This window comes from Hyperolius riggenbachi, chromosome 10 (assembly GCF_040937935.1).
Source record: "Hyperolius riggenbachi isolate aHypRig1 chromosome 10, aHypRig1.pri, whole genome shotgun sequence".
Classification (NCBI taxonomy): Eukaryota; Metazoa; Chordata; class Amphibia; order Anura; family Hyperoliidae; genus Hyperolius; species Hyperolius riggenbachi.
The window spans coordinates 96,235,512-96,262,431 of NC_090655.1; the positions used below are offsets into that span (position 1 = coordinate 96,235,512).

The 26,920-nt window shown below is 41.0% G+C and overlaps 1 protein-coding gene across 1 annotated transcript in view; it reads left to right on the plus strand.

Moving 5' to 3' along the window:
* Nucleotides 1–26,920, plus strand: part of PCDH15 (protocadherin related 15) — a 1,564,441-nt gene that overhangs the window by 545,061 nt on the left and 992,460 nt on the right. Inside the window, exon 9 of the mRNA XM_068257852.1 lies at nt 19,664–19,834. Within this exon, the coding sequence (XP_068113953.1) occupies nt 19,664–19,834 (171 nt within the window). The remainder of the gene's footprint in view (nt 1–19,663; nt 19,835–26,920) is intronic.

Sequence of the window (26,920 nt, forward strand, 5' to 3'; positions counted from 1 at the left end):
CAGTCGAACCATTCTGGCCATCTCTATTTGCCAGATACAACAGGTGGATCAATCTGATTAACTATCAGGCTGGTTGGAATCTGTGTACAAGTCTTTTGAACAACTTCATTGTTTATGAATGCGGGCATGTTGTGAAGTTTGTCCTTTAGCTTGCACGTATAGTATTTAAGTGAGTTTGTTGTTTATTTGGTTGGCGTGTGTGTACGTACTTGTCAGGTATACAACATGTTGTGAGGTTGGTCATGTTGTGCGGTGAGTTGTGCATTAGGTTGGATGTGTGTATGAGCCTTTAGTGTATTCTTAAAAACAGACACTATTTTAATTTGCAAACAATGTAATGTGTACCACATTATGAGCACTGTTCCCTCTTGCCCATTGTTTATTCTTGCCTGCATAGATTATACAATCTTGTGTGTGATGTTAACAGAGCTTAGTTATGCTTGGCAAACACCATCAAGATGTGCTAAACAAACTATTTATACATGATGTTAATTAACTGCCACCTGGTTACATTGTTTCAGCAGAAATCAGACCAGGTCTCTGCAGAGATCCAACCTAATACCTTTCTGCCTTCTGCAGCTGCAAGTATTTACATGTTCTGTTCCTACACACACCCCTCTGTAGTCTGGCTCACTTGATCTATTAAAAAGGGCTTTCTCAACTAATATTCAAATCCCAAAGAAAAAGTAAATGCACACCAAATCTTATGCCTGTATGCCTATACTATGGGTTACAACAACCTGCAGTCCACACAGTAGTGCAGCATCCAGACAAGAAATAGCAGATCAATGGATATGTTAAAATAGTAAGAAACTCCAGAGCAACTGGCTGTTACTAACTATCTTTAAAAGGCAAGACCGCAATTAAAAACCAGTACGCTTATCAGCACATTTAGGATGATGAGGAGGTGCGGAGGAGGGTCGATGATCGTTTTGCCCTGCAATATGGGTTTTTCTAAAATGATCTTGAGAAAGTCAGCATGTTGCTCCTGGAGTTTCTTCCTACTTGAACATATCAACTGATGTTCAGTTGACAAAATGATCTCATATCATAGTAGTTATGTATTTATTTATTTAGGAATCCTTTAGAATTGATTCTTTTGTACAGAGCCATCCATGCAGTTATCTAAAGTATTCATAAAAATGCATGCATGCCTTCAGTTAATGTTGCCCATAAATTGACACTGCAGGACATGAGTTGAGTGCTGTTTCGATGTAGAGAGGAGGAGGGACAGATGGGTGGCACACAATGGAGCTGCTTCTGGTAGGTGGTGTAAGCATCATATTTTTTGCAACCTCATGGGACAGTTTTTGTGTCCCATGCACCCCATCTGAGAACACGCACACTCAAGCTTATCTGCCTGAGGGTGCACATGTTCATGCATGTATGCCCATACGGACACGTAGAGGAAGAAGCTAGCTGCCCAAGCCAGCACTCTAGAAAACCTGAAGCAGCACTGAAGCACAAATTATTTGAGTTCCTAACCGTTGCATTTTGATGCAATGTACAGTTCAGAACAGGGTTATTGCTTTAAACTGTAACCCAGGATTGAACTTCATCCCAATCAGTAGCTGATACTTCCTTTCCCAGGAGAAATCTTTACCTTTTCTCAAATAGATCATCAGGGACATCTGTATTACTGATATTGTGGTGAAACCCCTTCCACAGTGTGATGTTATGATCATGGTCCTGACAGTTTGCTGTCTGCAAATCTTGCTGAATTGTGGGGAAATTTTCCAACTTTTAAGCAAGTAGTATCTCCCTCTTTACATAGAATTCTTAGAAACAAACATTCTGCAGAACATAAGATGTCACCTGGCAGAACTAAAAATGTCACAGCCAATTATACATTGCAGAATCAGGCAGAGGAAATATTTTACAATAGGCAAGCACTGACTAAATAATCTATACATGAATAAAGTAAAAAAAATACGCAATATTATTCATTTTTATAGTTCATTTTTAAATTCTCATTTTATTATGACAATGTGCACAATTCCAATGTACTGCTGCCTGCATTAAAGCGGTTTAAAACCCTGACATCATATTCAATAAAAACATGTTTACCTACTTTTTATATGCCATGCGGTTATCACATTTGCATTTGTGCATAAGTATTATATTATTCATTTAGAAGTTATAGGTTCCCAAAAAGTACAGTTTTTTGCTTTGTGAGCTGACTTTGCATTTTATTAATAACTGGTTTTATTCATTGCTGTTTTGCAGGCAGACATGCTTTCAATGTCTCTCTGTCTCCAGCAGCTTCTGCATTCAGAGAATGTGTCACATTCCTCACTTGATACATTTAACTACTTGATGCATGCTGTTTTTGCGGTCTACGAGACGCCGACATTCATTGTATCTTCATGTTGTTACACTGCTACACATAACTTCCGATTCACGTGCTTACGTAGGTAAATCAGAAATAACGACTGAGGACATCTTGTGGCCAAATAGTATATTACACCAAAATTCATTTTTGTTTAATAAAAATCCCCACCACACTGACTTTTATAATTAACTATTTCCCTCCCACACCCTCCCATAGTATCCAAACTGTGTATGTATATATATATATATATATATATATATATATATATATATATATATATATATATATATATATATATATATATATTTATATATAAATTAAGGGGAAAGGGGGGAAATTTGCATTAAAAAAATATGGTAACAACATGCCTTGATAAAGGGGGACCCTGCGTATGGTAACCACATGCCTTGATAAAGGGGGACCCTGCGTGGCCCCCGAAACAATTGTTGGATTACTGTGGAGACTGGCACAAAAAAAGGTGTGCTGTGAACTGGTGGTGTGCTGGTGATCCTTGTGAATTGACTTGAATGTGGTACTGCCTATACCACTTCACCAAGCACCCCCTCCGAAAATGGATGACGGAAGGTGTGCCTGCTTCATTACGGAAACCTTATACATTGTACTAGGGACATTTTTTAAATGTTGCAATAACCGGGTCAAACAAGCAAGTAAAATGTATGGCTTTTATCCACAGTAGAATGTTTTATTTTAACACTATAATGGCCAAAAACTGAAAAATAATGCATTTTTTCAATTTTTTTCTTATTATTCATGTTAAAATGCATTTAGGATAAAATAATTCTTGGCATACTGTACCTCCCTAAGAATGCTTAATTGGTGGCGAGAAAAACAAGATATAGATCATTATGCTGAGATTAGTAGTAATTAAGTTATTGGTGAAAGAAAGGGAGGAGCACTGACAGGTGAAAATTGCTCTGGTCCACAAGGGGGAAAAACCCTCAGTCATCAAGTGGTTTAGTACACACAAGAGAACATTATCTAAAGTTCGGATACATCTGCATTTCACTGCACTGAACTTTCAACCTCTGTGTGTAACCCTTTGAATGCTGGTCTAGTAAAAATAAAATGCTGGTTGCATATAATATGCTTTAAATAACGTTTTAGAGCAAAAATGAAATGCAGGGTTATATTCCACTTTAAGGTGGATAGAAAATGTATTTTTCATTGGGAATAGCTCTGTTGCACCCAATGTGAGGTATAGTCATAGTGTGGACTTACCCTGACAGTAAAGTCATAATACACTTGCTTATTCTGCACTTCACATTCAGAAGTGTGTATATATATATATATATATAGAGAGAGAGAGAGAGAGAGAGAGAGAGAGAGAGAGAGAGAGAGAGAGAGAGAGAGAGAGAGAGAGAGAGAGAGATACTGAATGTCTGTGTTAGTTTACCTGCAGTCAGGTAGATTTTGTTATTAGTTTGTAAGAGTAAAATACATTCTGAAAAACCACAAAGTCTCTGAAGGCTGTAAAGCTGGGTAAAGGGAAAAAAAATAATGGCAAGTCCTAAATATATTGTGCTGCATACTGTGTGCACGCAGTAAACCTTGGCTCGCTGTGTTTTTCAAATACTTGACAAACCTATAATGAAGAAAACCTTTATAATGGAAAATAGGTTTCTGCCAGAGACAAGGATATTGCATTTTTTCCTTCATGCTTTAAAATGTTATTTTCCATACTGCGGGGAGCTGTACACTGCAATCATATGAAAGCCATAAACTTTTTTACTTCTATTCTTTATATAAGGAGAGTCTTCTTGAGATTTTATTGCTGTCATCCAACAGTTATCATCTCACTTAAAACTGCAAACAGATCTCCTTTTCAATCCCTTCTTTCTCAGCTTCTTAAGAGTTATTGAGCTTGACTTTTCAAGGTTTCTTAATGTCGAAAAGATTTCAGTCAAGAAAGACCAGTGTCAGCTTCCATTGTTTTCGCTATGCAATCGTCATCGTAATCCGTATCTCTCAGTCTGATATTCTGCCCTATGCAGACAACATGACAATGGTAGAGGCATTTGGTAGACCATATAGTTTTGTACTTGCACTGTGCAATTTAATTGTTATAGTGTTGTATATGTGTGCATATTTTTAATATGAATTTGAATAGCAAAGCAGGCTTTAGTAATCCATAGCAGTTGGCTTGGGATTAAATCTTAAACATTTTTTTTCAAAGGACTATGTGCTAGGTTTATTGTCACAAGATTTTTTTTTCTCCTATTTTTATATTTTTAAGAAGCAGGATGTCTTGAGACATGTAACACCTCTATGTCTCAGCATATCTAGCAAAATACTGATCATGCGTGACTATGGGTTGGTTAACACAAATGGTTCTGCAATGATGGACAGCCATTGATACAGTCACTCATCATCATTTACCGTCATTTGTGCAAATGCCACATTTTGATCCCAACTTCCGCCGTTCTCTGCCTGCCACTTAGCCAATCCTGGGAGCAACAGGTTACTTCCAGGATCATTTATTGCCTCACTTCCATGTCCCCCTGCAGGTATGAAAAACACCGCACACAAGGGAGTCCCGCCAAAAGCAGACAAAGGCTTTTCTGCATGCTTGCAGACAATCTTTTGCAACGAGACGCCAGACTGCTGCGGGCAGCTGGTTCAGATGTCCATCTGAACCAAGCCTAAGTTGGTTAAAAATTTTTATAACAACTGAAAGATGAGCGTGTCGAGTGAAACACTGCCAGCTTCTAGATCTGGTACCACAACACCTTTGGTGGATATGCTATTCTACCCCATCACTATCTGCCACCAAAAGTGCCTGTTTTTCTTCATCTTCAACACTCAAGTTCTGTAGAACTGTTAGTGATTTTTAGGTCCTGCCTCTAAATCCTTAGTATGTATAACTCACCCCCTTTCCTTTGCACATACCACTTTTCTATAAGTCCCCATTATTGTATGTAACTTGCACTGCACTGTAACACCAAAGCTGTACAGCTGTTTGTCTGCTAAGCCCCTTCACTATATGTATTGTTAATTATTTATTCTCACTTCTAATCAGTCATGTATACCGGAAGTTTGCCTCAGCAGTTCTTAAACATGTGGGGCTGGATGCATCTTTTCTGCAATGCTGTGTGTACTAAATTTAAATGCCCATTACAAGCCCAAAACATTTTGTGCACTATATCCAGAGCAATGAGAGACATTTTATAACTTGTGTTAAGGTGCCGACTAGTGATACAATCGTGATGGTGTAATCTTATTAAATCTATGTAGTAGAAGGGAAAACTGAGTGAATGGACTTTGAATGGATATTTTAGGTCATCTCTCATATGACAGAGAAGTGATACAATTGTTCAATTAAGATTGTATCTTTAATAGGTACCTTAACCTCCCTGGCATTCAATTTCCCCAGGATTTCTGTGCAAAAAGTAATCCAATTAATTTTCATAACCTTTTTTTTTCCTGTAACTTGCCAAATTGTGTCAAGCAAGGGTTTAGTATACATTGCAGTAGAGTATTGACATGTATGCACAGCAATACCATTCACAGCATTTTTTGTATTGATGTGTATAACAGTCAATATCGCTAGGGAGGTTAAAGTGGAACTGTCAGCCATACTATATCAGAAAAAAACACATATTTAAGTAGATATATCTTGCTCTACTTACATAACATATGTATTGCACTTTCTACATCTTGGTTTTTGTGATTTTTCTACAGTGAAAAAAGTTGACTGTGTCTATCTTGAAGCCAATATTGACATAATTTCCTCCCTTACTCTGTCTGTGTATCATTGCCCGCCCCCTCCCATTCTTCGGACACTCCCACCCAGCTCTGCAGGAGAAAGTACATTGTCTCAGCATGAGAAATATTGGCCAATCGGAGGAACAGAGATGTGGGAGGGAAAAACCGGAGGGAAAGAGGCTTCAGCCAATCAGGCTGCATTAGTTAAGTCTAATGGGAAAGTTAAAAAAAAAAAAAAGAAAACCCAGTATGCCCTGCTCCTTCTTCCTTACAGATTTATTTGATCTCTCTGTGGCCCTTATTCAATTCACTTTTTCTCCTTAGCTTTTTCCTAGGTGATATTTTCACAACTTATCAATAAAATGCCTTTTAACCACTTCACCACTGAGGGGTTTTACCCCTTGAACACAAGAGCAATTTTCACCTTACAGCGCTCTATCCATTCATTCGTCTATAACTTTATTATTACTTATCGCAATGAAATGAACTATAGCTTGTTTTTTTCGCCACCAATTAGGCTTTCTTTAGGTGGGACATTATGCCAAGAATTATTTTATTCTTAATGTGTTTTAATGGGAAAATAGGAAAAAATGTGGGAAAAAATATTATTTTTCAGTTTTCGGCCATTATAGTTTTTAAATACTGCATGCTACCGTAATTAAAATCCATGAAATGTATTTGCCCATTTTTCCTGGTTATAAAACCGTTTAAACTATGTCCCTATCACAATGTTTGGCACCAATATTTTATTTGGAAATAAAGGTGCATTTTTTTCAGTTTTGCGTCCATCCCCAATTACAAGCCCGTAGTTTATAAAGTAACAGTGTTATTTCCTCTTGACATAAATATTTAAAAAGTTCAGTCCCTAAGGTAACTATTTTGTTTATTTTTTTTATTGTATTTTTTTTTTTTAAATAACAAAAAAAAAATAATTGGGGAGTGTAGGAGGTAATGAGTTAATTTATTGTGTAATACAATGTATTTGTATGTGTAAAATACTTTAGGGTGTAGTTTACTATTTGGCCACAAGATGGTCACAGTGAGTCTGTTTACATGTGGGAAGCAGTAGGAGGCTGGGAGAATCACAATGATTGCGCTGTTTCTAATAGAAGCAGCGGATCATTGCGGGGGCTTAGATCAACAAACGGGAATGGATTTTCCCATTCATTGATCTCCGGGCGAGCGGGCGGCGTCATGCACGAGCGGCGGGTGCGCGCGCACGAGCGGCGGGAGCGCGACCAGCAGCGGTAGCGCGGAAGGTATGGATTTCTCCGTCCCTGCGGGTTAAAGGATGGAAAAAGGGACGGAGAAATTCGTACTGCCAGGGGTAAAGTGGTTAAGCTACCAGCAAGCAAGAAAATACAAAAACCAAAAATACAGTACCTTTGCATACTTTTTGTTACTTTTTTTAGTTGCAGAGAGCTGAAAATGATTAAACAGAAGATGAACAATTAACTCCTAGGAGAAAAACTAGGAGAAAAAGTGATTTGAATAAGGGCCAATGTGTTAATGCAGGTGTTAGAGGTTTCTTCACCTCTGATTGTTTTTATGTCATGAAAAAAAGCAGTAATTATCACAGAGTTGCATGAATGGCAGAAACAAGGTGGGGGATTTGTCTATATATCAGTACATGCTAATCCCTTGTAATATATTAGTAATGAACCGATAATGTATTTCTTTTGGCATATGACATTTCTGGACAATAAAATAGAGATGGTGGAGATATAACATTGCCCACTGTGATAGGATGAGGGTCCATACACCACCAGCAGAACAACATGAAAACTCATTTATTCCATTTCAACTAGTAGAAAAACTCCATCTCATGCAGTAGTAAAACTCCATCAAAGAAAATACAGCCGATCTGCACTTCAACACATTTTTCCCCCAAACATAGCTAACCTTTTCCTTATCAGTTCTCACACAGAAGTTTCCAGTACCTCTGAACTGAGAGGGACATGGAGGCTGCTATATTTAGATTTCTTTTTAAATAATACCAGTTGCCTGGCACTCCTGCTGATGTAGTAGCATCTAAATCACACACCTGAAAACAAAGCATGTGGCTAATCCAGTCAGACTTCAGTCATACACCTGATCTGCATGCTAGTTTCAGGGTCAATGGCTAAATAGACCTAGGATCAGCAGGATAGCCAGGTCATTTGTGTTGTTTATTACATATCATCCTTCATATTTCTCTCAGTTCAGGTTTGCTTTAAGACAGGTATTGAACATATAAACATAGTCAATACACAAAAGTGAATAAATATATAAAACTAGATTGCTCACTTGAAGAATTATTACTTACAGTAACCAAGTGTTTCAGCCAAAAATGTGACACATTCACTGGAAAATCTTTTAAAGCTGACAGCTATTGAAAGCATAAGGATGACTGGGGCCAAGACGGATGGACAGCATGATCAAAACAATGAATATGAAACTGAAAAGCTCAGACATAACCTCACAGACCAACCTGGTTTGAAAAAAAATGAATGAGGTCACAGACAGGAAGCCTTGACTAAATGGCTGTTTAACAACAAAATAAAAACTGAACCATATTTAAAATAATTACTTTATTCTAGGAATTTTTAAAAAAGTTGTACATTGCGCAGAATAAGTGTAAGCATAAAATACAAAATAAAATGTTAATCTTATTAAATGTCCATCTGAGAAAAATTTGGGATTGATTCAACAAGCTGCACTGCTAAAGGAGTGCACCTCACCTTCAGGAAGGGCTCACGTACGTACACTAAGCACTCAAATTTGTGATTTAAATGAGGCTCAATTTCCTCAGGTATGCAGCGGGGAAATAAGGGGTTATTATTTAAGGGACGGATATAGGGAGGGGGGCAGGGGCAAGCGGGTATCTTGAACCAGGCACAGTTTATTGAATTCTTAAAAAGGCGGCAAAATTTGGATGGGGAATGGCAGTTTAGCCGCCAAAACCTGACCTTGCCCCAGGCGCAACTTGGTCTAGATCCGTTCCTGGGTTGTTTACCCATAAGTCTGTGGTATATTGTGCACTCCAAATAGTTTGCATGCATCCTATTGGACGCGTTACAAGCCTCACCACCGCACACTTCCTCCTTCCGGCTTGAAGGAGGAAGTGCGCGTAGTGAGTAGTGTTGGGCGAACAGTTCATTGGGCCTCCTATTTACCGTTCCAAAATCTCACACCATTTCAAAGGGCAATGGCTCAGCAGTGGCAAAACTCACCAGTCATGATCCCCCTAAGGGTCCCTACAATACTAGAAAATTTGGTACTGCTGAGCCATTGCCTTTTGAAAAGATGTGAGATTTTGGAAAGTGAAATAGGGAGGCAATGAAAGCCTATGGGGGATTTTACCAATTTTGGACCCCTGTAACTCTGGTTTGCAGAGATGTAGGGACCCCATCTTTGGAATCCAAGTCTAACAATATGTCTTCTACCTGCATGAGACATTTCGTGAAATTCAGACGTTGCTAACGGCCATGGCTGAGATTTATGTACGTCACCATCACTACCATTGAAATAGCCCAAATAAACAGGTTTTTGTGACCCTAGGCTATGACCTCTTCGGCCTAGGGGCCCGAAACTCACCAGTCATGTTCCCCCTAAGGGTCCCTACAATGCTAGAAAATTTGGTACTGCTGAGCCATTGCCCTTTGAAAAGATGTGAGATTTTGGAAAGTGAAATAGGGAGGCAATGAAATCCTATGGGGGATTTTACCAATTTTGGACCCCTGTAACTCTGGTTTGCAGAGATGTAGGGACCCCATCTTTGGAATCCAAGTCTAACAATATGTCTTCTACCTGCATGAGACATTTCGTGAGATTCAGACGTTGCTAACGGCCATGGCTGAGATTTATGTACGTCACCATCACTACCATTGAAATAGCCCAAATAAACAGGTTTTTGTGACCCTAGGCTATGACCTCTTCGGCCCAGGGGCCCGAAACTCACCAGTCATGTTCCCCCTAAGGGTCCCTACAATGCTAGAAAATTTGCCACTGCTGAGTAATTGCCCTTTGAAAAGATGTGAGATTTTGGAACTGTAAATAGGAGGCCCAATGAAAGCCTATGGGGGATTTTACCAAATTTGGAGCCCTGTAACTCTGGTTTGCAGAGATGTAGGGAACCCATCTTTGGAGCCCAAGTCTAACAATATGTCTTCTACCTGCATGAGACATTTCGTGAGATTCAGACGTTGCTAACGGCCATTGCTGCGATTTATGTACGTCAGACTCGCCACCATTGAAATTGCCCAAATAAACAGGTTTTTGTGACCCTAGGCTATGACCTCTTCGGCCTAGGACTGCATTGAACGCGACCCACGCATTGTGCGCATTCTGGACAACACCAATTACTGGGTTTATACCCTTCTGGATCCACGGTACAAACACAATGTTCCAAAACTGCTTGAAGAAAGAGCCAGACAGGTCAAAATGGAAGAATACCAGCAGGCCCTTGTGGAGACTTTAGAGAGGAGATTGACATCCTCCCCCTCCTCTAGCCAGTTGTACGCCGACAGACTGACTTCCGCAAACCCAGGACGACCAGGAAGGCAGCAAACAACACAAGCCGCAGCTAGTGCCCAAAAGGGAATGGTATCGGCAGTGTCCTTGGAGTGGGAAAATTTTCTGACACCCATGCAGCAGCACACAGAACAGCAAGCATGCAGATCCACCTCCAACACCGATCGCCTGGAGAAGATGGTCAAGGACTACATGTCAGATGGCATAGCTGTGTTGAACAATCCATCTGCACCCTTCAACTATTGGGTATCGAAGCTAGACACCTGGCACAAACTGGCAATGTACGCAATAGAGGTGCTGGCTTGCCCGGCAGCCAGCGTTATGTCGGAACGCTGTTTCAGTGCTGCCGGAGGCATCGTCACAGATCGGCGGCGTATCCGCCTCTCCACAGAAAATGCAGACCGTCTGACTCAAATTAAAATGAATCAATCCTGGATTGGAAACGACTACGCAACACTCCCGGACCCCAACCAAGTAACATGAACAATGAACATCTGTGATGGGTTAGCGTTTCCGGTCCCTGTTTATTGAACCTCTCATCTGTATTACATTTATGACTGCATGGCGACAAAATGCAAATTGCTATCCGCACGCTTCTTGTCCTCATGCAAGGCCTGGGTTGTTGTGTCTCAAAGCGTGGCCTTCTCCTCCTGCGCTTCCTCCTGTTCCATCACGTGTGCTACTGCTGGGCTAGCGTTACCGGTCCCTTTTCCTGGAACCTCTTATATGTATTACATTTATGACTGCATGCCGACAAAAAGCATGTTACCTGTGCAAAGAAAACAGACATTTCCCGCATTTAAAAGACAGTTTTCCCTTTGAAACTTTAAAATCGATTTTCTCAAAAACTATAAGCTCTTTTTGCTATTTTTTTTCCTCTTGTACCCACTCCCAAGGTGCACATACCCTGTAAATTTGGGGTATGTAGCATATAAGGAGGCTTTACAAAGCACGAAAGTTCGGGTCCCCATTGACTTCCATTATGTTCGGAGTTCGGGTTGAACACCCGAACATCGCGGCGATGTTCGGCGAACGTTCGCGAACCCGAACATCTAGGTGTTCGCCCAACACTAGTAGTGAGGCTTGCAACGCATCCAACAGAGCACGTGCAAGTTATTTCGAACGCACGATATACCACAGACTTATTTGTAAACCTTTAACAGCTTCTGGGTCAGCATTTTATTAACCTGTAATATTGCCTATTTGAGCCATAAGGAAACATGGACATTACCTTGCAAATCAGCTGTCCTTTCAGTTCTAACTGACAGAAAATGATATAGTGGAAAAGGGCACTAAGGCTGTCAGCTTCTGGAGAGTATTATCTAGCCAAAACTGGAAGGAATTATTGTTAAAAGAAAACGGTGAGCTTCTGCGGGAAACTGTCAGGGTGGCAAGTTGGTAATGTTGATTTGCAGGTACATTATGTGTTTCTTTTAAATAATTTCACTCCGTTCAGGTACTCTTTAAACTCACTACAGGGTTAATTACAAAGTAAACACATGTTTATGACCTATATAGCCAAAAATATGAGCATAGGACTTACCACAGATGCACTGCATTTATTTGCTATGTGTAACATCTGGTTCAGATATTGGTGCTTTTCACAAGGCTAGCAGAACTTGATATTGTGTATATATACTGATTATATTTATTAGTTTAAAATCTAAGCTTTGTGCTTTTTATTTTTTATATATATTTTGTGGTAATTACATACTTTAATTTCTAAACGTATAATTTCTTCATAGCTGGTCGTCATGTTTTGATTGTTTTGATCCAAGAAAAATGAGTAGTCAAATGTTATACAACACAAAATATCTATTACAAATGTAACTATATTTTTGCAAGATATTTATCACAACTTCTTTCTATAAATGATTACCATGCTCAAAGTAAAATGGATATTTCTAATTGTTTTTTTCCCCAAAAAATAAAACTGAACATATATTGCTTGCATACTATTGTAGCTTATAAATATGTACATGCTAGGAGAATTAACATGAACAATACTGATTCTCATCATGCAGACTCTTTTGGCAGTTCAGTTCCTTTGTAGTCAGTAGGAGCCATCATTAGATAAAATGCATTATCCAAGTTTATACTGGAGCTGGATATTTTAAAGGAGAACTGTAGTGAGAGGGATATGGAGGCTGCCATATTTATTTCCTTTTAAGCAAGACCAGTTGCCTGGCAGCCCTGATGGTCTATTTGCCCAAAGAAGTGTCTGAATCACACCAGAAACAAGCATGCAGCTAATCTTGTCATATCTGTCTAAATTTGTCAGAAACACCTGATCTGCTGCATGCTTGTTCAGGGCCTATGGCTGAAAGTATTAGAGGCAGAGGATTAGCTGAATAGCCAGGCGACTGGTATTGCTTAAAAGGAAATAAATATGGCAGCCTCCATATACCTCTCACTACAGTTCTCCTTTAAGCCTTGCTCCATTTAAATTTCAGAATTGATTGGTAGCTGTCTCCATTTAGCAAGATGGAGCATTGTATTCATAGTACCACTTCAACCTCTTGAGGACCAAAGGTTCATGTGACGAGGTCATTTTTTTTTCAATTCAGCACTTCACAGCTTTATTGGTTTATTGCTCAGTCATACAATTTAGCACCCAAATGATTTTACCCCCTTTTCTTCCTACTAATAGAGCTTTCTTTTGGTGGTCTCTGATTGCTGCAGCAATGTTCTATTTTTTATTAATAAAATATTTCTTTTTTTTTTTTTAAAGAAAAAAACTTTTACTTTTATCTCCCCCTAGACTGCTAGCCATACACTACATTACACATACTTCAGCATATGCCTATGATAGGAAAATTGTGAGCTGGTAGGTTTAAGTCCAACCTATGCAAACTTTAAATCCAACCTTTCAAATAAATAGACAATTAACAAAACTCAAATGGAAGACAAAAGTCTAGGGATGGTTGGGAATGTTGATTTCCAATTCCGCGGAAATTCCGATTTCCACCAATGCCGATTAGTCATTCTGCAGATTTCTGTTTTCCAATTTCAGAGTAGCTTTTTTTTGTAATTTTTTTTGTGTGCATTTTCTGGTCAAAAACATCCGAGTTGATTTTTCATTCTCTGGTTGGTGGAATGCTTCTGAGTGCTGTGATTGGGCTAAGGTTAGTGAGTTGCAGTAATGTGGTATTTCCGTTTTTTTATTTCCAAGTTCCGATCGTAAATGCCGAATTCAGATTGGAAATGCGGAAATTTCATTTACGCAGTATCCGAATGAGCATCCCTACTAAAAGTCCATGCACTCTATCGTCTGTAGTTCAGCTCCATTCAAACTCCTGTTAAAGTAAGGATTAACTTGAGAGGCAGGAGAGTGAGTTGGTGGACACACACTACCAGAAGTCCTGCTCCATGATCTATCATTACCCTTCCTAACCCTTTGCACTTCTGCTAGTCTGTCAACCTTCCCTTCTGCTGCCATGCTTCCTAAAATGTCTGCAGATGCTGTGGAAAAGTTCAGGAGTGAGTGACAAAATTTCATGGTCCCCTTCTGCCATTATAACCAACAGGTGATCCCCAAGCCACGTAAGCCACTACAGCAGATATTGATAGGATACTGGATGCTATACCTGGCAATAAAGGTACCCTAGCAACAATAACCTACAAGATGAGGGAGCTTACAATGGATATATCACAACGTAAATGCAAAATGTTGAAAATACTGTGATCATAAGAGGAAGGGTGGGTGTGAGGCTGATGTGAAGCTAAACTAGTGTATATATGCGAGTGTGTGTGTGTGTTATATATGTTACGGCCAGAACCCGAAGTCTGGCCACTTCGGGATCTGGCCGGCCAAAACGCGACATAGCCGGCTGCTGCGGCCAATGTTAGAAATGAAATGATTCCTGTAACATTCATGTATATTTTGGCTGTCTTGCTGCAGCCAAATGTATAAAAGTGAGTTAATTTAATTAAATTAAGCTGGCGGAGGCTTCAGCTCTGCCTCCTCTCCCTGCCCCCTATACAATACTGGCAGCCGGGGACACGCGTGTCCCCCCAGAGTCGTTTGTCGCACCAGGTAAGCAGAGCGGGGAGGCTGCAGACATTGCAGGAACGGCAGGATTATCATGCGACGAACGACTCTGGGGGACACGCATGTCCCCAAGCTGCCAGTATTGTATAGGAGGAAGGCAGGGGGAGGAGAGAGAGCTGAAGCCGGCGGCTTCATCTGTTACATTGCCGCCAGCTTAATTTAATTAAATTTAATTAAATTAACTCACTTTTATACATTTGGCCACAGCGAGACGCCCAGAAAATACATGAATGTTACAGCAATCATTTCATTTCTAACATTAGCCACAGGTGCGTTTTGGCCGGCCAGATCCTGAAGTGGCCAGCTTCTGTTCTGGCTGTAACATATACATATATATATATATATATATAGATAGATAGATAGATAGATAGATAGATAGATAGATAGATAGATAGATAGATATACATATATATATACATATATATATATATATATATATACATATTTTTTGGGTTTCTATGAAACATGAAGTTTATTCTAATTAAGCACAATATATAATATTTTCCAACACTCAAAATAACTCTTTGGCCTCTATATACAACATTCATAGAGCTTTCTGGACACTTTATGTACAATATTTACAATGTTCAAAAGAACTCTCTGATGCATTGCCAGACAACTGCTATGCTAATTAGAGATGTCGCGAACCTCCGATTTTCAGTTCGCGAACCCTGTTCGCAAACCTCCGCGAAAGGTTCGGTTCGCAAAAAAGTTCGCGAACCGCAATAGACTTCAATGGGGAGGCGAACTTTGAAAATTTGAAAAAATTCTACCAGCTAGAAAAATGATAGAAAACATGTTTCAAGAGCTCTAATACCTGGAGGCACACCTGATTGAGTGAAATACACATCACTGCTGAAGGACCCGCCCACCCTCCCTCCTCCAAGCTAGGTCCTTATACCATTTGACTCAGTTGTCTGCCTACACTAATTAGTTATGAGACAGCTGCTACACAATCTGCTAGGGAGATTTTAATTTCCCTCCTCCCTCCTCCCCTCCTGCCCTTCTACCTATTCCCTCCTCCCTCCTACCGGAGGGAGGAGAGTCTCTTCTGCCAGGGAATTATACTATTTTAAAAACCAGTATACATCATACCATGGCTGGGAATCAAACACAGATCTCACTGTGTGGTGGGCAAGTCACCCTAACCACTGTACCACTACAGTAGTAAGTGAAGCTGGCCTAAAATTTACCATTTATGCTCAATGCAATAGAAACATTAGGTTGCTTAAAGGAGAACTGTAGTGAGAGGTATATGGAGGCATATTGATTTCATGCTCAATACAAGAGAAAAAGTAGACAAGACAAATAACAATAATATCACACTTTTCTCCTGGCGGACTCAAAGCACCAGAGTTGCAGCCACTAGGGCATGCTCTATAGGCAGTAGCAGTGTTAGGAAGACTTGACTAAGGTCTCCTACTGAATAGGTGCTGGCTTACTGAACAGACAGAGCTGAGATTTGAACTCTGGTCTCCTTTGTCAGAAGCAGCGCCCTTATCCATTACACCAGGGGTCCCCAACCTTTTTGAGCCCGGGGCCCACTATCCCGACCAAAATTTTCTCCGGGCCCCCCCTGGGGGCGGGGGGTGGGTGAGTGGGCATGGCTAGTGTCTGCGGCAGCAGCTCCCCCTTTTTTCCCAGTTTTCACAGTATAGCAAGTACAGTTTCCACAGTATAGCAAGTACAGTTTCCACAGTATAGCAAGTACAGTTTCCACAGTATAGCAAGTACAGTTACCCCAGGATAGCAAGTACAGTTACCCCAGGATAGCAAGTACAGTTACCCCAGGATAGCAAGTACAGTTACCACAGTATAGCAAGTACAGTTAGCCCAATATAGCAAGTACAGTTACCACACTATAGCAAGTACAGTTAGCCTAGTATAGCAAGTATAGCTACCCCAGTATAGCCAGTAGTTACCCCAGTATAGCAAGTACAGTTAGCCTAGTATAGCAAGTACAGTTACCATACTATAGCAAGTACAGTTAGCCTAGTATAGCAAGTATAGTTACCCCAGTATAGCAAGTACAGTTACCACAGTATAGCCAGTACAGATAGCCTAGTATAGCAAGTATAGTTACCCCGGTATAGCAAGTACAGTTACCACAGTATAGCAAGTACAGTTAGCCTAGTATAGCAAGTACAGTTACCACAGTATAGCAAGTACAGTTAGCTTAGTATAGCAAGTATAGCTACCCTAGTATAGCCAGTAGTTACCCCAGTATAGCAAGTACAGTTAGCCTAGTATAGCAAGTATAGCTACCCCAGTATAGCAAGTACAGTTACCACAGTATAGCAAGTACAGTTAGCCTAGTATAGCAAGTATAGTTACTCCAGTATAGCAAGTACAGTTACCACACTATAGCAAGTACAGTTAGCCTAGTATAGCAAGTATAGTTACCCCAGTATAGCTAGTACAGTTACCACACTATAGCAAGTACAGTTAGCCTAGTATAGCAAGTATAGTTACCTCAGTATAGCTAGTACAGTTACCTCAGTATAGCTAGTACAGTTACCACAGTATAGCAAGTACAGTCAGCCCAGTATAGCAAGTACAGTTAGCCTAGTATAGCAAGTATAGTTAGCCCAGTATAGCAAGTATAGTTAGCCCAGTATAGCCAGTAGTTACCCCAGTATAGCAAGTATAGTTAGCCCAGTATAGCCAGTAGTTATCCCAGTATAGCAAGTATAGTTAGCCCAGAATAGCAAGTATAGTTAGCCCAGAATAGCAAGTATAGTCAGCCCAGTATAGCAAGTATAGTTAGCCCAGAATAGCAAGTATAGTTAGCCCAGTATAGCAAGTATAGTTAGCCCAGTATAGCAAGTATAGTTAGCCCAGAATAGCAAGTATAGTTAGCCCAGTATAGCAAGTATAGTTAGTCCAGTATAGCAAGTATAGTTAGCCCAGAATAGCAAGTATAGTTAGCCCAGTATCGCTGCCCCAGTGTCGCCAGTACAGTTAGCCCAGTGTAGCCTCTCCTCTCCTCCCCCCGCGTGGCTGCCGCTCCTGTTACCTTACGAGCGGGCAGTCGCTTCTTTATGTTCCCCATAGCTCCTCTCCTCTTGCAGCACCTCGTATTACAGCAGCGCTTCCCGCGCGGCTGCTGTAAGGAAGGGTCGGAAATAGGGCAGCGGCTTCCTGTAGCGGCGATCGCCGTTACCATGGGAACGCTGCCCCGCCTCCTTCCCTGCTTACAGCAGTCGCACAGCAAGCGCTGCTGTAATACGAGATGCGAGAGGGGCTATGGGGAATATAAGGAAGAAAGCGGCCGCCCGCTCATTAGGTATCAGGAACGGCGGCCGCTGGGGGGAGAGGAAGAAAGGCCAGATCCGCCGCGGCCCCCCAGAAATCTGCCCACGGACCCCCAGGGGGCCGCGGCCCCCAGGTTGGGGACCTCTGCATTACACCATGCAGCCACTGCTTACAGATATGTAGCCAGACATGGCCTTCTCTTTGTGTTCAACAATTGTCCAAAGAGAACCCCAGATAGCCAGGTAGATTCATATCTCTCTCTCTTCCTAACACTGCTACTACCTATAGAGCATGCCCTAGTGGCTGCAGCTCTGGTGCTTTGAGTCCGCCAGGAGAAAAGTGTGATATAAATGTTATTTGTCTTGTCTACTTTTTCTCTTGTATTGAGCATAAATGGTAAATTTTAGGCCAGCTTCACTTACTACTGTAGTGGTACAGTGGTTAGGGTGACTTGCCCACCACACAGTGAGATCTGGGTTCGATTCCCAGCTATGGTATGATGTATACTGGTTTTTAAAAAAGTATAATTCCCTGGCAGAAGAAACCCTCCACCCTCCGGTAGGAGGGAGGAGGGAATAGGTAGAAGGGTAGGAGGGAGGTGGGAGGAGGGAGGTGGGAGGTGGGAGGAGGCCCACAAGAGGCTAATTAAAATCTCCCTAGCAGAGTGTGTAGCAGCTGTCCCATAACTAATTAGTGTAGGCAGACAACTGAGTCAAATGGTATAAGGACCAAGCTTGGAGGAAGGAGGGTGGGCGGGTCCTCCAGCAGTGTGTTTGACAATAACATGTCTGCTGACAGTGATATGGAGGTTCAAAGTTTTGCTCAATAGAGCATTATGGGGCGAATCAAACTTCCGCCTGATGTAGGCGAACGTGAACCCCCAAAGTTCGCCTGGAACCGTTCGCAGGCGAACCGTTCGCGACATCTCTAATGCTAATTGCCTCTGTGGCAAATCTCTGAGACACCTTGTCTATTTCATAACACCTGTCCTGACTATTAGAGCCAGATTTAGACAGGGATATGATCTCATTAGACCACTCCACCTATGTTATAGCCAACATTTCCTGCTTATATCATTTTAATATGGATGCTCAACCTTAACGATAGTGAAACTGTACTTTACTCTCGTTTACCACTCTACTTTAATTTCAGCATTAAAAGATGTCAGGCCAAGTTTACAAAATAGGTTAGAAAAAAGTCCAACCTCACTGCACTATATCATAATCTGTCCATAACAATCACTCATCTGCACAGAGCATTTTTTTTTAAAGTGCTGTCTGTCAGGAGATCCATCAGTCAAAACTGGTGAGTCGACAGCCACTACACATGCACTGCCATGGCTGGGCATGACCTCAATCATGCTCCCGACACTGGGACCCTTCTTCACATGCACAGTAGAGATTTTTTTTTCATACTGTGCATGTGCAGAGCACTCCTGTCCAAAGATGTGTGATCAGGAGGTGCGTGGACCTGGGCTGCACACCCAATGACAGCGGGTTGCTGAAGGGGCCGTTTTTTCTGGGCACGGACACAGGGCGGCTGCAGGGGATTGGTAGATGCCCCAGGTAAGTTTAACTTTTTTTTTTCCATTCAGTTTAGGTTTACTTTAAGTGGAGGTCTCTGTTTTCTATTACATGGCTGTTGTATAAATCCTTGTGGAGAGCATTTTACACTTACTACAGTGGAAGATCTAGTGGTGGTTTGAGGATGGTGTTTGGTAGAATGCTGCTGTAATATGCTTTGTGTTTAAAAAACAAGAGTACAATTGTAAATTTTCCCTTCTCTCACAGGACCGTCCCATTAATTATAATGAACGGAGGACAAGTACAACTACTTTGACAGTTGATGTTCTTGATGGCGATGATCTGGGTCCTAGGTTTCTTCCTTGTGAACCTGTGCAGAACACTCGTGATTGTCGACCATTAACTTATAAAGCAAGCCTACCAGAACTCAGTTCTCCTGTAAGTACACCTGATAATGTTTTTAAAATAAGGTAAATGATAAAATGTTTAGACTTAAACTAAAGGGATGATGGATCCATTTGGTAGTTGCTGTTTAAATCTAGGTTTTGAAATTAGGATAACGCCATCCGCAACAACACTACTTGGCAGTAGTAATAATATATCATATGTAACAATGACTCTTCATAGCAGCATCTGCATTTTTGTATTACTTAAAGAGAACCTAAAGTCCAAAAAAAAAACAACGAGATGAACTCACCTGGGGCTTCCCTCAGCCCCCTGCAGACGAGCGGTGCCCTCGCAGCTCCGCTCCGATGTCCCAGGACCCGCCGGCGAACACTTCTGGTTTCACCGTCACCGGCTGACAGGCATGGGAACGCGAGTGATTGTTCGTGTTCCCGGCCAGGAGGTCGCAATAGCAGCATAGGGGGTGATATACAGGCTGGGAACGCGAACAATCACTCGCGTTCCCATGCCTGTCGGCCGGTGTCGGCGACACCGGAAGTGTTCGCCGGCGGGTCCTGGGACATCGGAGCGGAGCTGCGCGGGCACCGATCGTCTGCAGGGGGCTGAGGGAAGCCCCAGGTGAGTTCATCTCTTTTTTTTTTTTTTTTTTTTTTACCGTAGGTTCTCTTTAAGCCATCTACAAGCATTTCTCAATTTTGGTTTTATTTTTTTTTGTGCAGTTATCAGGAAGATAGTTTTTTTATACTTGGCCAGTGGCCATTTATCCATAAGTGTACAGCGTATTACAGTGAATTGAATAAGAGGTTGACCGTGTTTATCTAATATTATTTTACAAGGATTGCCATGAATAATGCAATTTTAAGATGTAAACACAATATCTTACTGTGTAAAAAAGCTGGTTGCAAATATTTAGTCTTACAGATAAGAGAAAACATGATGTAAGCTGTAAAAAAAATAAATAAAGAATAATAAGCAATACAGATCTGAGAAACAACACCCACCCACACAAAGCTAAAATTGTGAAATTAAGAGGTCAGATTATCTTTCCATAACAAAATGTGTCTGTGATAAGGTGTAGCTCCATATGTCCATGTGGTGAGAGATATGCCCCTCCCTTTTTTTTTTAATAGAGAAACTGTCAATGAATAGTATGGGGTGGGACGCAGGCCTGGATATCAGAGAACTTTTGTTGTTGAAATTGTCATCAATTGACCCAGTATTCTAAAAAGGTCAGGTAGACAAGTCCATAAGCATTGTGTCCTTTTCCCCCGTGTCCCTAGGAGCCCTGTACTATCACAAAATTACCCCCACCAGCAGTGGCTCTAGGATGCCATCTTCCTTTCCTTTGCATTCTCCAATGGACAAACCCCCAGCCTATAATTTGATGGCTGTGGAAGGGGGCATGGCCTCTGAGGAGAAGCCAAACATCTGCCTGCTGGAGGCATATCAGTCATATGTCATGCTCACACTCCTAAAGCCAGTTAATAGAAATTTGCACCAAATATTTGATTTGGTTAATAAGGTAATATTTCTAATTTTTGGCTTATAAACTTTACCCTATAATGGTCCCAGGAGACAATTTCTGTCCGATTTACTTAAGCACAATTTATTTTTTTAAATGCAACCTTAGCAATTGTGCAGTGTTCTGTGATTTAAAAGCATTGGGGAAAGGAAGCTCTTATTAGTTTAAAATTATACATGGATTTTGTGTGACTTTTTCTCCCATGTGATAATTGTGAAGGAAAGGATAGATAAGTCAAATTAAGAAAAAAGCATCAACTATGTGACAGCTCAGCTTATTTTTTACTTATGGGTCCTTTTACACTTGGTTTGGTGCAACTTTCGTATGGCAAAAATGGCCATTACACACACTTTAGTAAATGTGGAACATTGTGTTGCCAGGGAAATTGTAGACAGCCTGCCTTCAAAAAGGAAGCACTTCATCAGCGAATGCACCAAAAATGCAAATTTCCCATGTAACCATTGGTTTACATTGCTTCCGGTGCTTCTGCATCAGCCAGAGCGCTTCCATCACATTGCAGGAAGTGTAACATGCTCCATTGGCTTTAGTGGCCTTTGCGATGAGGTGCTTTAGGTGGAAGCAATGCAACACATAGGGGCCTAATATAGAATAACGTGCAGCAGCGTTGTGTTGTGCAAGTCTATCCCTGTCTTGTCTGTCAATGAAGATCAATGGGAAGGTACTCTAATATCATTACATGTAGCACCCCTCTTTCTAGATGTAGAATTCATCAAATAAACTTTAGTATATTTAAAAGGCCTATAGTACAAGCTTTTTTTCTTTTTTTTAATTGCTGCAGTTATCGAATGTATCGAATATTTAACCAGCAGGAGATTTGGGCACAGGGTAGAGCTGATAAACTGCTTACCCTGCTCCTGGTCAAGTCCTGGCAGCGTTAATTACTATTCCACTTCCAGGCCGCCTTGAATAGTGGGGGAAAGATGTGATTCAGCTGCTAGCTGTTGCTGGTTGCCAAATTAGTGTTTTTTTAGATATTTGTGCTCCGTCCTTCGACGGCACCCAAAATAATCACTGAGCACCGCTATAGCCATAATTCCTATTGCAGCCTATAGCGGAGCCGGCTGCGCCCAAATCTCTGGAACAGTTTTTACAGCATTTGCTTATTGAAAGATGCTGATGTTTAGCTCACATGGACCCTGCAGGTCTCTATGAATGCACTGGGACCCCTTGACCTAGAGGGGCCCACTGGAGCCCTCTTTCATCTTTCTTATTAGCTTTTCATTGGTGCTATGCTGGTAATGAAAACCTTTAAATGTGCATCAAATAGTAGTAATCCTAAACAAACTGTTTCCTTTGTCTGATTACACATTCCATACACTTCAGCTGCCCTTGGATGGTTTTGAGGCTCCATATCAATACAGTGGTTGGGGTCCCATGAAAAACTTGTACTGCGGCCCCAAGCTCCTTTGTTACACCAATGTACTGGGTGGAGGGTGGTCACTGGTGTTAGAATTTGGCATAATGAGTTTGGGACACAGAATACTGCAGAACACTTCAATTCCATACCATTTCAGTACCAAACAAGTGGACTGGGATAGACGTAGTAACAGTACTTGTGCTGCACAGTGCTTTTAATGTGGCTCCGCTACATCGTCCTTCCGGCTTCAGAAGCATCAGAGTCATGTGAAATCTGCCAAAAAGAGCAGGAAGTGAACTTCTCCCTGACTCTGCCCACTTGTTCAGTACTGAAGTTTGGTGTTTGACAGAATTCGTGTGTTCTAAATTTGTTATGCAGAATTCAAACACCACCACTACTTAAGAGCAGAGCCGGATTTACAGCTCAGGAGCCTGTAGGCATAGGCGTTCTGGCGCCCTAAACCCCGCCCCTCAACTCAGGCCACACTCCCATATTAGGTAGGCATCCCTCCTCTGGATTTGGTAACCCCATTAATCTATGTAGTAGATGTGTCCCCCACTCCAAGGATAGGGAGCCAGATGTGCCCCCACCTCAGTATTAAGTATTCCCCCAATGGGTAGGGGGACACTTGGGGAGGGGAGCCGCCTCTCCTACATAAGGAGCCTGTAGGCACGTGCCTACAATGCCTTATGGTAAATTGGGCCCTGCTTAAGAGTATCATTGTGTTCACTTCATGTACATTTCTTCTGTTTAATCAGCAGAATGGTCATACAAAATTTCTAGTTTCCACTTCACCTGCAGAATAAAAAAATATAGTTTTGATGAAATGAGGGCATTGCAAAAACTTAGTTAAATGTTTGTTTCTTTTAGATTTATCTGCACACCCTATCAGGGCTGCCATTAGAATTTTCTGGGCCCCATACTTGGCAAACCTACAGGGCCCCCTTCATGCCAAATAACAATCTGATAGGTAGATTGTGTGGGGGCAGAGCCACTGTATGTGGGGTAGAGTCAAAGCAACTTGCCTGTCGCCCTTTAACACCCTCCCCCCTGCATTAATGCAAGTTCACCAATCATGCAGCAGGGAAGAGGGAGATGATCCCACATCTCCTGTTATGCAACATTAGAATTACCAGAAGAGGCTCGATGTTTGGGCCCCAAACGCTTCCTGGGCCCTATACTACTGTCCCTCTTGTACCCCCCTGATGGCTGCCCTGTACCCTATGGTGTAACAATATTCACTACAGAGGTTGCAGACACAACAGTGCCCCTTCAGCACTGTATTTTCTCTTTAGTGGTCCTATAGTGGTAATTATGATGATCTCTATATGCGCATTTAGTAGTGTTAATCAGTAACAAACCATTATTTTTCCTCTGCTTACACTTTTTCACACAGTGATTGTCTTTAGAAAGCCAGCTTCGTTGGTTTCCAGCATACAATTATTATACATACAATTTATGGGAGGGTTTCAGTGATACTTGTAGTGATCTTGTACCCAAGAATACCTAGGTAAACACAGAGATCAGGAGCCCAATGGTGTATTGTTATTAATAAATGGGAAGTTGTAAGTATACACAGCTATACTCGCATTGCAACCACAGTATAAGCCAGTGGGAAATGAATCGTCCTTGCTCAGTTTTGCAGGTCCTGCCAGAGGCTGGATGTGCACTCTCCTGGGTTTGACGTTTTTAGGGGGAAAAAACTGTTACCTCCTGAAGGAGGTTTATCTGGATACTCTTAAGGATGGAGGAACCGAAGTGTAAAAATAATTATAAACTTCTAATAGTTAAAATAAGAATGAGGTGAAAAAAAAAACAGTAGTACATGAAAAATATTTATTCAAAACACAAAATAGACAATGCATTTCACGGGTAGTAGCTCACTTCCTCAGGTCAATACACAGTGCCTTCTAGCAAGATGAATAGGATATGGGTGCCTCTCAGAAGTGTAGATGCCCTACTTTTTAGAACCATATTAATTCATGCCATGCATTATTGTGGAGCAACAACTCAGAAAAAAACTGCATGTTTGATTAGAAGGGTTTTACTGTATGGCTATAGGGGCATTTTACACCAGTGGTTCTGGATGTGTGTCAGGCTTTCAGGGGTATAATGGTTTTATTAACATATTTAGCAGTGATGCATCATAGGATCATTTTTGTTTAGGTGAATGGTTCCAAATACCTTCTATTTTAAGAAGGCAAATGTATAGCGTTCCTGTGACATTAAATAAAAAAGTAAGGCAGGTAGATCAGTTAAATTATGCAATAATTCTGTGCATGCACAAAAAGTTATGTTTCTGTTTTTATTTTGTAAATGGTAAAACAAGGTTAAAAGCACAAATGGTCGACTGTTTCCATAATACAAATTAGGAAGCTCCAGTTAGGAAATCAATACATACTTTTCATTTTATGTTTATATTCCATAGGTATTGTTTTTTTCCACATAGGCCAAATCAATTTACAGGGAACTGGAAAGGAGTGCAGACATTTGAAAAATGACATAGCAATCGTCATGAACATTTAATGGAAAATTGATCAATAATTCTGATTTGCCGTGGGTAGCTTGTCAGTGTTGTCATGTTTTCTCTTATTTAGAAACTGAGCCCTACAATCACCTTTCTCTTACATGCAGGGCTAGGGTTCTTATTAGAACAGCGTTGTTAGAATGCTGCTGGAAGCAGTGTCACAAGGTGTTGCTACAATGTAACATGTCAAACCTACACTTAATATACAGAAATCATAACTTATGAGCTATAGATAGCTGATTGAGCTTAAATAGGAACTAACCTCCCCACAGAAGACTGGACAGATTAAACACAATTATGTTTATTTGTAACTCAAAAAAATTGCTACAACATGTTTCATGGGTCTACAGACCATTTCCTCAAGCAAAGTACAAAAGGAACAACTTTAAATTGAATAAAACGGGACACCGAGAGCCCAATATAGTGCAGTATGTCAGAATAGTATGATAAAATGATAAAGTGAGAAAGATTATACTCACAAACATGGGTTGCCGTCCAGGCAACCACTATAAAGGCAGGTGAGGAGATTAAGCCTGTCCTCACTCAGGGCTAAGAAGTCGCTCTCTGTAGGATAGAGAAAAGGAGGTAGCACTCCCATCCACCAGGAGTGGACGCACTGGATGTGTATGTTGTACAGAGGCGCCAGCAGGATAAAAATTCATAAAATTTTTAAAATATATGTGGAGGAAGTGGTGGACTAGCCTCCACAAAGAAACAGACGTCCTGTTATTATATAAATATACAAATTTATTATACGATACCCCACAAAGGAAATGCAACGCGTTTCGCAGGTCAAGCCCGCTTCATCAGGCAAACAAGGGGTAAACTGTTGGAAAAAACACGAATAATGACACTAGGCAGGAAATAGACGAACGAGGCTATACAGTTGCTACAGGCTGTGGAAAACTACAGACATTGAGATCACTTAAAATATACACTTAAAATATATATTTTAAGTGATCTCAATGTATATTCTATGTGATTTTTTTGCTACATATCAACAATTATTCGTGTTTTTTTCCAACAGTTTACCCCTGGTTTGCCTGATGAAGCGGGCTTGACCTGCGAAACGCGTTGCATTTCCTTCCTTTCCTATCGTATAATAAATTTGTATATTTATATAATAACAGGACGTCTGTTTCTTTGTGGAGGCTAGTCCACCACTTCCTCCACATATATTTTAAAAATTTTATGAATTTTTATCCTGCTGGCGCCTCTGTACAACATACACAACTTTAAATTGAGGATTACGCCCCTGTCACCCAAGTGGAAGGGTTCTTACCCATGTTCCAACTACAGAGAGTGACTTCTTAGCCTGAGTGGGGACAGGCAAATTTCCCCATCTGCTTGTACAGTGAATGCTTTGGAGGTAGCCCCATCCTTGTAAGTAGTTCTCATTAATAAATACCATTTACATTTATATTCAACATACTACACTGTTGTGAGCTCTTGATTGTCTCCCTTCCCTCCTTCATGTTTACTGAAAGATAGTAGTAGGGGAAGAAATAACTCAAGACATTGCAAAGTGAGAAGTAAAAAAAAAATAGAACATAGATCAATAAATAATTGATATACGTAGTGTAATTTGTTCATGTTGTTTGATCCACTGTGAGCCTGCAGGTCATGCTCAGGAGTTACTGCTTGCTTGGCAGTTGGCAGCAACGACTATATCCTACAATGCAACAAAGTTCA